This window comes from Anthonomus grandis, chromosome 6 (genome assembly GCF_022605725.1).
Source record: "Anthonomus grandis grandis chromosome 6, icAntGran1.3, whole genome shotgun sequence".
NCBI lineage: Eukaryota > Metazoa > Arthropoda > Insecta > Coleoptera > Curculionidae > Anthonomus > Anthonomus grandis.
In genome coordinates, this window is record NC_065551.1 from 21664489 (window position 1) to 21679064 (window position 14576).

At 28.9% G+C, this 14576-nt stretch overlaps 1 protein-coding gene across 1 annotated transcript; it reads left to right on the forward strand.

The window, feature by feature from the left end:
* Positions 1–13092: 13092 nt before the first annotated feature.
* On the forward strand, positions 13093–14576 carry LOC126737421 (procathepsin L-like). Its single transcript, XM_050442323.1, has 5 exons — positions 13093–13258; positions 13320–13449; positions 13625–13821; positions 13898–14075; positions 14135–14576. Exons 1-5 carry the CDS (start codon positions 13169–13171, stop codon positions 14503–14505), a joined length of 966 nt encoding a protein of 321 aa, XP_050298280.1. The 5' UTR covers positions 13093–13168; the 3' UTR covers positions 14506–14576.

The window sequence follows — 14576 nt, forward strand, 5'->3', positions numbered from 1 at the left end:
ACTACTCTAAACATACAAAACATAGAATTGGCCTAAATGAACCGTGAGCACTCGGTGGTTTCAACTAAAAATACCATCGTTAAAAATTATTTGAATAGGGAAACAATAATAATATAATTAATAATAATAATATATCGTGTGGATTATGTTGGTTTTAGGAATCATTAAAGTCTAAGCCCATTTAAATTTGACGACGTTTCGCAAGATATATTTGCATCCATAGGGTGAATTCAATATGTTGGACTTAAGTCAAAAAAAAAATAAATAAAAGTAAACATTTATACGGAAAGCTTTTTTTAGGTACGTGACATTAGAAAATACAAGCATATATACAATACTCTCAATACTTAAAATATAATTTATCACAGTAAAATCATTTTAGTGTGATAAATTATATTTTAAGTATTGATAGTTTCGTATATGTCCTTGTAATGTCTAATGTCACGTACCTAAAAAAGCTTTCTGTATAAATGTATAAATGTCAACATATTGAATTCGTCCTGCAGATGCAAATATATTTTGCGAAACGTCGGCAAATTTCAATAGGCTTGGATTTTTATTTTATTGATCCCTAAACCCAACAATAATCCAACCGATATAATCTTATTTGGATCATTAATTATAAAAAATACTTCTTAAATAATAATAATTTTCTATATTGTTGTGAAAAACTCGTATTAAATTTTACTATATATATTTTTTTTAATTTACGATATGTGACCTCTATAATTTTTTATATGAACGAACCTTTAAGTGGTTAAAACAAATTTAGCGTTATCTTTTAATAAACTTTACAATTTACTTTTGTTTATTTACCGGAGTGATACAAAAGATGGCGCCGTATCTATTAAATATTGAAAGTTAAAAAAATTGAAGTCAAACCGTCGGTAAAATGTACTTAAATGATTGTCTAAGATCGCTATATTTTTTACTTGAATCTAGCATTTAAACATTATAATATATAACAAAACAGGATCATCAGTTACAAAAATTGTTATTATTCAAAATATGAGAAAAAAAATAGTAAAAACGTTTAATTCTGACATCAGTTCCCATAAGCTTGGAGTACTTTTAAAATTATAATGAAATATATCGCAAGAAGTCCTTGGTTTTGTAAGCGTCCTCTATGTTATCAATTATCATTTATTCATTAGTTACTTCATTCATTATGTTTCAATAAGAAAGTTACATCATTTTATAACTTAATCAGCTAAACTCAAATCAAGAATTGATTTTTAATTATTCTGTAGATTTTATAAATATACTGTAAAAGCCTTAACTACAATGCTTTTATAGTAAAGAAATTGTTTTAAATATATATATTTTAGTCATAAAATATTTTAAATCTGGAACCTTCAAAAAATGGATTTAATAAACTACCTCCAACTGTCTTCTGGATTACGTATGTGTTCCATAGCAAAAAATAAGAAATGATCATTACTTTAAACCCTACGTGAGTAAAATATGCATTATAATAACAAGCGTGATCGACAAGATGATAATTATTTGCTAAATATTTTATTTGTTTAAGTAACTAGATAAAATATCTTTAAAACGAAAATAATAATACGGATTTATTGTTATCAGTTAATATAAAATTTTAAAATCAATATTTAAGTTCATTTCAAAATCAGATAAATTGCAAGATAAACGTATTGGTCCTACTTTTATCAAATACGTTTAAAAAAAATGTGTCAAGTGGGTTTAAAATATCGATATTTTATACCTTTTGTTTGTTATTTCTGATGATAGTCAATTTTTTCACATGTTACTATTAATGATAATTAAAAATTTACTGCTTTATTCTGAACAGGATGTTTTTATTTTAAGTTTTCATTAATAAAATCAATCTTTATATCGGTTATCTTTAGTATTTCCGTTTAAATATAATTCCCACTTAAAATTTAGGGTTGAAGAGGCTTAGTTAATACTAAATAAAAAATAAATTGTGATATTAAAACAACTTTAATTATTATGTTTAATCCACCAAGAAAATTTAAAATATTAATAGTATTGATATGATGAAGGAGCATGGGCTCTAGTATACTTTACTGCTACAAAAATGTTTCCATACAGTTTATTTAACACTATATGTCTCTCATATTATTGTTATCTATAGTTTCAATTCATTGGTTAATCAGTTTAAAAAAAATATATAGCACGCAAATTTAATTAAGCAACCTTTAGACTTTAAACTGTCCAGATATTAGAAATTAGCGCGCGTGAGTTATAAGTACCCAATGACGTAGAGAGCAGTTTCTTCTTTTTCAGTCCCACCCAATAAAATAATTCATCACTTCGGCCTCTTTAGACGCAGTAATTGTCTAATGAGATTTTCAGATGATCCAGGAATGTGTGCCTTAATCTATGTCTATACTTTTGTGGATTTTCAAGCATTTGACTATACTTTTCAAGTTTCTATTCTACAATGAGAAAAATTTAATTTTGCACCCGGAGGGGTGTGCAACCCTTCCCCAGGGTGACTTTTAATTTTGAAAGTATTGGGACCCTTTGATGACTGACCTTCATATATTCGACTGCGATTCAGTAAAATCATAGAGATCACTAGATTAAGAGGTGGTGACGAGCAACGTCAGCAATTTATTATTTGATGTTCTCAAGACCAAAAAACTATGAAAATCCTATAAGAAAAAATTAAATATATACCGTTTATAAGATACAAAAATCTGCTCTTAGAAAACTTCTGGAAAAGCAAATAATTACTGAGCAACGGAGACTAAATATCATGATTTTCAATGGATTTTTTATTCTACAAACCATAAAACCATAAAAGAAATTTCTTCGGTTTTCAGCAATATTCGCACGATCATCGTAGCATTCGGGTGCCTTTTTACTCCTTCATTTAAAGATAATGAGAGCAGGTATACCATATTAGTGTACCAAAACAGCAGCGTCCTTCATTGCTATGCATAGCAATGATGTAGTTGTTTGAATAATCGAAAGCGAACTGTCTGGTAAAGAATATGAGGAAGCAGAAACAAAAATAGTAGAGTCACTATGTTAGGAAATATAGAACCCAATGTAAAATCTAGTGTTAAAATATGGATGCGTGTTGGCACTGGCAATAACCATCAGTATATTAATATAAGTTCGTTATTCGAAAACCTAGGGAAACAGTAATTTTCATGCCTTGGCAGGTGACGATTTTAATCCGGCATTAAATAAAAAAGGAAAAAATTTGCCCTTTTAATATATTAAAGGCATCGACAAGATTCATGATGTCACTAACAGATAAAGCCAAATTTACATCATGCCCACAAACAATATTTTCGACAATAGAAGAGTTTATTCACAACATATATAGCTTAAAAAAATGCAAATATATCTACTTCTACAGATTAGAAATGTTGTCTAAATATTACAGGTTCACTGATATGGATGATATTTTCCAAATCACCACATCAAATTTGGATTCCAAGATAAATTCTAACGCTTACTTCGGACAGCATACATTTCCATTTGGCCTTATTCATCCAACCACTTTCAACACCTGTAGGCCATGGATGGGAGGAAATCGATGACAGATTTAATTGCAAGTGATTTGATGGTGACCTCTTGTCGGCGACAATAAATTATATGAATATGGAAGCAGAGCAAAAGATAAACAATGGTATCGTGCTTAAAAACGCTCTTTTTAAGTACGTTTGATTAAGTGAACTAAAAGAATTTAATGAACGAAAACTGTGTATATAATGAGAAAAACTTAAATATAGCAACAAATAACTTTCTTCAAAAATTAAACTTTTATATCGACAGAAACAAACATACCTAAAAGCAAAACAGAAAAATACAGGAAAACAAAACCGGATCAATTAGACTATAAACAAAGCAATTACTCAAAAGAATAATCTATTTAAAAATCAAAAGAGTAAAAACTAACTAACAAAACAAATAAAGAAAGCAAAGAAAGACTACATTTCAAGACAAATAGCAAAAGGCCAAAATACAAGCAAAAGTTTGTGGAACACCAAAAACTACTTATGTTATAAACAAGAATATAAAAGAAACAAATAAAACAACTAAAACCAAATTCAGGTGAAATAATGACAGACAAAGTAAAAATTTCAAACTACTTTAACAACTTTATCAGCGAAATAGGAGAAAAGCTTGCCTCCAAAATAAATTCAATAAATGTAACTTTAGAAAATGGAAGCAATGGGCACTTAATATTTTTTATGACACAACTCCACAGGAAGTAGAAAATATAACTCTTCAGTTAAAAACTAAAAAGGCTCCTGGATATGATGGACTAAAAACCGAAGTACTACAAAAAATTAAAACGCATATTTCAAATCCCCGTTGTTTAATTATCAACCTTTGTTTTTGTAGTGGCACAGATTTAGAGAATATAATTATTCTGTAAATCTGTGCCTTCGTTTTAGTAGTGGCATATTTCCAGAAGCACTTAAAACAGGAGTAATTAGACCGCTGCATAAAAATGGATCTAAAGATGACGTTAATAATTACAGATCAGTGTCACTCATATCAAATATCTCAAAAGTTATTGAAAAAATAATTAAACAAGGATTGTAAAGTTTTTAACAAAATATCATGTGTTGTCTAAGAGCCAATATGGATTTCGTGAAAAAAAGTCTACAGAAGATGCCATATTAAAACTAACTTCAAATCTGAATAATTCCCTTGACAAAAACCAACCAACGCTTTGTATTTTTGTAGACTTGTCAAAAACATTTGATACTGCAGATCACAATTTTTTTAAAGTACCTGCAAAAGTATAGCATTCGCGGTATTGCTAAGAAACTAATTGAAAATTATCTTTCAAATAGATTGCAAACAGTAAAAATAAATGACACTTAGAGCGACTTCAGAAAAGCGACATCTGGCAAGGAACACTCCTGTTTATACTATATATGAATAGTCTTTGACATTTATTGATCACAGGAAAAATTATAAGTTACGCAGACGATACCGTAATACCCTATGTAGAAAAAACTTAGAACAGTCTAATAACTGAAGCAGAAATTAACTTTTTGAAAATAGCGAAATGGTTTGAGGCAAACAAATTATCACTTAATATATAGATTTCACTTCATACGAAAAAAACCTATCAAAATTAGGTCTTCTACAAGTAAATTGATCAAGAGACAAGCACCAGAAAATATTTAAGTATTCATATTGATCAGCATCTAAAATGGAATACACAAATAAAGGAACTTACAAAAAAGATCAGTGAATTAGTTACGAAATTGAAGTATCTTAAACAGTACCTACGAATTAGCGTTGTACTCAAAACGTTGTACTATTCTTTAGTTCAGCCTCAATTAAGTTATTCATTTACTCTTTTAATAAACGTAAAAAAGAATAAAATTCAAATAAGTCCTTTACCACATCCAAAATTCCAAAAAGCAAAAAAGCTCTTGGTCAAAGACATTTTAAATATATCGCACCAAAACTCTTTAATATACTACCTTAAATTCTACAAAATAATATAAAACATAAGTGTTTTAAAAATGATCTTAAAAACTGGATACAAAAAACAAACAGATCAATATTCCATAATTTAGTGAATAACTCTTAAAATGTATTTTATGTATTATCTCCATCGGAGTTATTAAAGTTATAAAGCTTTAAATAAAATTTTAGGCTTATTCATTGTATTAGTGTTACTGGTAAAAAATCAAAAGGATGTCAAGGACTTGACAAAAAGGCTGTCAAATAAGACTACAATATTAAAAAGTGTCATATTCCCTAATGTGACTGTTTTACCGAATGTGACTTTTACCACCGAAATGTAACTTGTCAAGAATTTCACAAACAAGTGGCAAATTAGTGCAGCTTATGTGAGTTCCTGTTTAATTGCCCTTTTATGTTGATGTAATTTCTAGATATCTTTATATTGGCTAATAAGCATGTATTTATTCATTTATTGAGTCAAGGTTAAATGTCATCATATAAAAACACCGACTTAAAAGAAACTTAAATATTAGAAGAAACCTAAAAAGGTCAAAAATTGATGTTGATGTTAAAAATTGATTTGTTTCTGAGGATTTTGTTATTTGATGGACATTTTTATGTCAAGATGAATGACTCTAAGAAAAAAATGAATTCGGTTAATAGTGGAAAGTAGATTATTTGCCATTTATACAAAACTAATTTTACACCCCATAGAAGTACTCACATAAATAATTTACATTTTTTTCTTTACTATGTATCGATGGAACAAAGTGCCTTTGATTTGAATCAATTGCTTCAGGTAGAAATACTTTTCTCTTTTATTTTACTTAAAACTTTTATAGGATTTTAGAAAAATTAAAATCAATCAATCAATTATTAAAATCAAAATAGCACTTGTTTCTTAAGATTAATATAGCTATAAAAAAAAATTTGAAAAATAGGTCCAAACAGTAATACAATCTAAAAATAGAAAATATTCCCTTGCAAAGTAATTACAAATTTAAAAACACTAAATTTTTTTAACACAAAAAAAAGACAAAAACAAAACTTCCAAACAGGCATAAAGTTGCGGTCGCTCTTTAAATTAAGTTCGAAAATTCTTTAAACTATATGAGTTTAAACCACATAAAAATCTTTTATTATACTTGACCTTTGATCACTTTTAAGCAATCGGAGATTATCTGGGAGATTGTTAAAAAACCTAAGGCACCTAAATATAGTATTTTTACACGTTCTGTTGTTCTATCTATAGGGTATTTAAAGGTCTCCAGCCACGTGTATTTAACAAATGACCCCTTTCGTTTTCTTAAAAATCGTGACGCTTTTTTGAAACTAATTTGATGATCAACATGTTTTTCTGTTTAAACATGCCTCTACAAGACTGGTGATATTCATTCCAAAAATTATCGTATTATATTTATTAAAATTTTATTTAAAATTTTTATATATGGCAGAAAAATAATTATTATAATTATTAAACGTTTTAAGTTATGGGGTTATGGGTGTTACCGAGGCCCATCGACGAACATATAGATATTTTTCTAAAGGATCTAGATATAACATTTTTTAAAGATTTGCAGTTTCAAAATACTGAACTATTTTTAGGGTACTTAAATATTGATATATTTAATAAAATCAGTCACAACGTCAATTAATATTTTTATATTCGAGCACAAAACAAATTTATAGCTTGTGTGAATTTATCAATTAGCGATTTTGCAAATTCTTCTATTTGCATGGATCATATATTTATAAAACGTAATATCTATTTTGAAAGGGAAAACTATTTATTCTGAGATACTTATTAAGTGATCATGACTTGAAAGGTTTATCTATTTGTAAATACCAAAATCAAAATAATCAAAACAATAAAACAACGGAAAAAAACATGTTGATAAATATGTTTACTACTATTGATAAATATATAAACTACTTAAATTCAACTACTCTACTAAAATCAGTCAATTAGAGAATGAAGAATTGAAAAATGTTATATCATGCTTTAATGTGGAGAAAGCAAAAGAATGCCTTAAATTCAAGCTAATGTCAATTAATATACGGGATAGGATGAAATGACATTTGCAAAAAAATTACTTATTAAAAACCTTATAACTAAAAATGTTTTAAAATATACAAACACGTGAACTAAAACTTGTAAATAAGCTTAATTAAAGCTTAATTATATATATATGCTTTATTATAATAGCTAAGCTTAGAGAATTTAGAATATATAAATGAGGTAAAAATAATTTACTTAAATAGTTATGTGTTAAGGGTTGATAAAAAGCTATTAAAAGAAAGAATTATTTAAGAGGTTTTTGTCATATTTGATTGCCCGTTATATAAATATATTTAAAATTAACCAGTTTGATTTTTCCGAACTAACTTATAAGCTTAGAATGAGACGGTACTTTCGAAGTCAAGTACAACTCTAATGTCGGATTAGGTATATGTTTTTTTTTGTTGTTGAGTAATCTTCAACACCGACCTGAATGAATTCTCTGAGTCTCGTTATAGGGTATACCTAAGAGTAGGAGAGGTATTGATATTTTTTTTTGCTTAAAGCTCTTCTTTACCACCTAATGTTGATTATGTGATGTGACTTATTATTAAGTGTATGGAATTTAGAGTATTTGCTATGCAATACATAGGCTTCAACAGAATTCAGGCGCTATTTTGTTATATGGTCCTAGAAGTCTGAATAAACGGCCAGTTTGTTACCATATAATTAATAAATTTTAACACTTATTTATAATGAATAAAATTTATAATGTATTACCTTTAAACGTGTTATTATTATGATTTTCAGACAAAATGACCTGCGCTCTCAGGTTAACAAGTGTAAAAATGTTTGATGATCTGACTATGATAAAATCTCAACTATTTTTGTAAAAAAACATGCATATTTAAATTATAAAACCTCTGCATCTAATAAATTTAATTTCTACAGCTTTTCAAATATTATGGGAGTGGAAAATATCTATTATAATTCCTTATTCTAAAACTGATAATAAACAGTTAAAAAATAAAAAGATATGAACAATTATAGACCTATATTAGTAATAAATATTTTTTTTAAATTTTCGAAAAATACTAAAAGCAAAGATTAGTTTCTTTTTCCTTACAACGTTCGATCAATCCTTGAAGGGTCATTTGTAAACTTATTTGAAGAATTGCAGCATAGTGTAATTGTATGTCACTGCAAAAAATCTTTCGTACTAATATTATTAATTACCTTGGCATTATGTTGGATAAACATCTTAAATGATGCAAACACGTTACTTATCTAAATAAGACAATGAGAAATTTTATTTATAATTTTTTTCAATTTCGTAAAATAATTAATCTAAGGATGTTCCTAATATTATACGGATCCTTGGTGGAATCAATGCTTAAATGCAAATATTATATTATTGTCTAAGGCAGTTTATATAATTCTAATCTGAGAAAACTATCTACTTATTAAAATGCTGTTTTAAAAGTTCTACTGAATAAGAACCTTAGATACTCTACCAGCCTTTTGATTTCTGAAAATAATATTTTAAATATAAGAAATGTATATATCAACTGCTTGTTAAATTATACATAAAAAATTAAATTATACTTAAAAAAATCATTCACTTTTATCAGAGAATCATAACCATTTAACTAGATTTGCTCCTCAACAAAACACGATTTAGCTTTTATATTGGGCTCTTATTTGTCCTTATTAAACTTCCAGATGAGCTCAAACAAGTAAACAATAATCAAAAAAAATTCAAAAGAAATCAAATGTTTTCTACTGAAAAACTTTACTTATTTTCTACACATAATTACCCACCGATTGATTTTTGTGTGCTTTTGACACATTGATTTTTTTATGCTTTTTAAAATCTAGAAAGACGGGAAATTTAAGAAAAAATATAAATTTATATTAATTAACAATTATTTTTGTATGGTATATAAATAAACGTATTTCACGGTTTTCGCATATAGACTTTTTAATATTGGATGGGGATGAAGCGACAAGCCTCAAAAGAGCCTAAGTCTCAACTTAGGCAGCGTCTTTTTTTAAGTTTTGAAATCGCGACTATAATTTAAATTGACTTATTAAGTTAGGTTAGGTATATTAAAACGTAATATTACTTAAAGTATGTTCATATGTTGCTAGTCTGATAAGACTTCTATAATTTATTAATTTTTTTAAAAGGTTTCTTCTGTATTTAAATTATTTCAAAAATAAATTGATTTGAAATTTAAATCTGATCTCGCTAGCCACAATAGAGGCCTTATCGGCCTATCCACTGATCTAGATAAACTTAATTTAGATGCTGTCTAACTAATAAGCTAAAATGAGATAAAGCGCCATGATATGAATGCATAAACAAGAGTCCTGTTAAATATTGTCTAATTATTCCTGTCCATATATTATTTTGACATTGTACTTGGTGGTGAGTTTTGTTTTATTGCATGAGGATTTTCGTTCATCCTTCCAAAAACCTGCTTAAGCCATGTACTTTTTGCAGGTTGTATGGATGGATCAGTTGTTCTCGAAAATGGTATTTACTGTAAATCTAGAAAATTAAATATCGGCCCATATTTAGAGTAAAACCTAAATAAATCTAAAATCTAAATCATTTCTACTGAATGGGGCTATAACCATTTCTTATCAGTTTTTTATAACCGCTGACTAATACGTTGGAGAGTCTGAATTAGGCAGGTATAGAAATACTACGCAGATATTATTCAAAGCAAGTTCATTATTATATTATAAAAATGTTTTATTATGATTCTACACATAATATGATTTGCAAATTTTAAAAACAAATATTTCGAAAACTATTACCTTTAGACCCGTCTAGCAAGTGAAACTTTTTTGTTGCGTAAATTCAAGAAAATAACATTTTTCGCTCAGTTGTTGTATAGAGGATGTAACACTAACAACCTGTATCTCGCAAACTATCAACTTTTGTATTAAGATATGTTTGAATCACTTTACATATTTTGGTCAGTAGTATCTTCAGTTTAGAGATTTCTCATCGTTTAGCAGACGTCCTGTATGTATTATTATTTGAAAAGATTATGTGGTACTTAGGCATGCAGTGTGTTCGATTCTTTTTGATTCGATTTGACGTATTCTCTACAGATTCCAGTGATCAGGAGGGATTAATTTGTGAACAATAGCATAAATTACCTTATCCTACCAGCTGCGCTAATTATCTACTTACTATGAAACTGTTTGACGTGTTACTTTTGTTAAGTGGTTAAAATTACTAGAGAAACGAACATGAAGAGACGTTTTATTATAATCGTTCATAACTCAATGGTCTGAGAAAAGCTTCCTTACACAAAAGGAACTAAAATTAAAAATCTCACCTATCTAAAATAGCAAGGCACTTTTTAAAGATGAAAAAAGTTATTTCATTACAATGGTATATGATTCATGAGTGAGAATATGATTTTTATTTATATTTTATATTTACATCCTTTATTTCGTGTTTGTTATATTTTACTTTATGAATTATTAAATTAGAATAAGGTATTATAGGTACTTTGAAGCCAGACAATTTTAAAGAGTATGTATTTTTTTCAGAACAAAGTCATGGCAGTTAAAAAATTTAATTAAAAGCACTGAAATTACTAGTTAAAATAAATACAATTTGAAAAATCCGCTTTTTATTGAACTATTTCTAAAAATATTCTAACAATAAATGAAATACTAAAATAGTCAAATTTATGATTTAGATTTATGAATATAAAATAAGTATGAGATGAAAAATATCCTAGAAAAAGTATATTTACTATAACTTAATGATAAATTAAAATACAAAGTTCTTTAAAAAGTAAATATAATTATGTGATGTAACGCATGTGATGCGTGGGAGTCTATCTACTGAATATCACGCTTTATACATTCCAAAGGTCGGCAAGCATTTAATTTCGAACAATCAACACCAGAAACTATTATAATGAGGATTGTCATAAAATATGGGTTAAGGGTAACTTAAGTATCTATGAAGGGTTTCTTTACTAAAGGTGGGATAAACGGCGTATTCTATCACATTTAACACTTTTGTTACGTTCTGAGTCTTTTTAAAATTTTGCCAGAAGTCATTTCATTACCACCAGCACTCATAATTTAGGAGTCTGAAAAGGTGATTTTATATTCATGTTTTGTACCTACATCCTTTAAATCGTGGTTTGCTTTTTGTAGTATTATTTTAGGATATTGTATTATAGGCACTTCGTAGGGAGTCAATTTTAAATAATATACATATTTTTAAAAATCAAGGCGTGGCAGTTCAATAATTCAATTAAAAGCACCAATATTCCTCGTTTAATACAATGCCATTTAAAAAAAAAAACGGTATTTATTAAACTATTTCTAAAAGTTTTTTAGTAATAAATAACGTACAAAAATAGCCGAACTCATGAACTACTTTTAAATTCCTGAATAGACATTAAACGATAAACCTCCTTTAGCGATAGTAAAATTTATTTACTATCGCTTGATGATAAATTTAATTACAAAGTATCATGAATTATTTTTAAAAAAATATATAATTACAAGAATTGCTAGTTAAAGCCATTTCTACCAAGTCCTTATACTACTTGGGCATGCAATGCATTCGACTATATCTATTGGATGTGATGCTTTATACATTTCAAGAGTTAAATTTACTCTCAAACAATAAAGAGCACAAACTATTCCATCCTACCGACTGCGCCAATTATCTAAGTATTATAAATGTTTTCTACATGTCATTTTCTTACGTTACTATTTTATCAGGATCGTTATGAAATATGGATGAAGGGTGATTTAAGGGTCTAAGAAGGGTTTCTTTACGAAATATGGGGTAAAAGTTGAATTCCGCTGTTACTGGAAGTCATTTCATTACGAGCACTTATGATTCATGAATCGGAGAAGGTGATTTTAACTTATATCTTGTAAAGTCCAGTGCAACGATATATTAGAATGGTCACCCGTCAAAACACTAGCATTTCACCTGCCAAACAATGTCATCCACCTTCTATTTACATTGTTTGACAAGCAAAATGCTGGTGTTTTGACGGGTGACCATTCTAATATATCGTTGCACTGGACTTTATCTACATCCTCTAGAAAATATTTCGGTTTCGATTACTTTCGGTTTATATTTTACTTTATATTGCACTATCTTAGGATATTTTATTATAGCCACTTCGTGGCTATAATAAGGGATAAAATTTCGATTTATTTATAAAATCAAAAGTGTGGCAGTCAAAAAATTCATATAAAAAACAAATGCTTGGTTAAAAAAATCTCCATTTGAAAAAAATCTTTCGTTCATTAAACTATTTTCAAAAATTCTTTATTAATACATAACGTACTAGAATGACTGAATTTATGAATTACTTTTAAATTCGTGACACAGCCATTGTACGATAAATCTCCTAGAAAAAACATATTCGCTATCGCATAATGACAAATTAATAAAACAAAGAAACATAAATTAATGTAAAAAAAATATATTTACAAGTACCCTAATCGAAAATCACGAGGTCTTACCTAATAATTATAACTAAATAATCAGTTGAGTTCAGAACATAATCAGCTAGATATGAGATTTAATCAAGCTGAAGTGCTGTCTGAGAAGACAATAAGTTGGCCCACTTGAATTCATATGACGTAGCTGCTAAAACTATTATAAATACAAAGTAAAATGAAGCAGACATCACAGTTCTACAATAAGTTGAACAAAAAACAACCACCATGAAATCGTTTGTCTTCGCCTGCGTGTTGGTAGTTGCCGTTAGTGCGTCACTACTTGAAGAACATGGAGCTAAGTTCCAGTCTTTTAAGGTACGATATTATTTGTTTATTATTTTTTAAATTATTTAAAGTCATATATTTCCTTTTATAGCTGGCGCATGGCAAGACCTACATGAACCAGGCAGAAGAAACCAAACGATTTGCTATCTTTAGAAACAATCTCCGCTCAATTGAACAACACAATGCCCTTTACGAACAAGGACTTAAGAGCTGGAAGCAACGTAAGTATATTTGTTCTTTACCGTTTCCGTACCCATAAAATTAACTTATAATCAACGTATCATATTATTAAAAAAAGCTAGTAATTGGACCAGGTGATGAGCATCTGGTTTATTTGACCCTGGATAATATTTTTACCATTGGCATAAATAGATTTTAATTTAATTTCTATTCCAGGTGTCACTAAATTCGCCGACATGACCCAAGAAGAATTCTTAGACATGCTCGCCACCCATGCCAAACCATCAATCAACGGTACTAAATACGTTGAATCCAGAGTAGCTCTTCCCGACTCTGTTGACTGGAGAACTGAAGGACAAGTCACCGGAGTCAAGGACCAAGGAAGCTGCGGATCATGCTGGGCTTTCTCCATCGTAAGTTAAACTAGATGATTTATTAACTATATATTTTTTAAATAAGGCATGTTTATTTTAATAATGGTTCTTATAGACCGGCTCTACTGAAGCTGCTTACTACCGTAAGAGTGGTAACCTCGTTTCCTTGTCTGAACAACAATTGGTAGACTGCGCCACAATGAACGCCGGATGTGACGGTGGTTACTTGGAACAGACCTTCCCATACATTCAACAGAATGGTCTTGAATCCGAATCTGACTATCCATACACCGGTACGTATTCACATTTTAGATCGCAAATGGAAATTTTGAAATATAACTTCTAACCCTAGGTCGAGATGGCACATGCCAGTACAAATCCTCCAAGGTTGTTACCAAAGTAAGCAGCTACAAAGTATTGGCCTCTGGAAATGAAAATCAACTGCTCAACGCCGTCGGTACCGTCGGTCCAGTTTCCATTGCCATGGACGCATCATACTTGTCTTTCTATGACTCTGGCATCTACGATGATGAATACTGTTCTTCTTCTTACTTGAACCACGGTGTCCTCGTTGTAGGATATGGTAGTGAGAACGGAGTTGACTACTGGATCGTCAAGAACTCTTGGGGAACCAGCTGGGGCGAGAGTGGTTTCTTCAAACTGCTCCGTGGAAAGGACATGTGCGGTGTTTCTCAAGATACTGTATACCCTATCATCAACTAAGACGTTACCTAAATTAATTGAATTAGCTTGTAAAACATAAGTTATTAAATTTAAATTGTGTCTTGTAATAA

Bases quoted from the DNA above. Each gene is read 5' to 3' on its own strand.
- LOC126737421 (XM_050442323.1), top strand. From the start codon at position 13,169: ATGAAATCGTTTGTCTTCGCCTGCGTGTTGGTAGTTGCCGTTAGTGCG. The intron at 13,450-13,624 runs GTAAGTATATTT...TTTCTATTCCAG, and splicing joins ACTTAAGAGCTGGAAGCAAC to GTGTCACTAAATTCGCCGAC. The intron at 13,822-13,897 runs GTAAGTTAAACT...TGGTTCTTATAG, and splicing joins CATGCTGGGCTTTCTCCATC to ACCGGCTCTACTGAAGCTGC.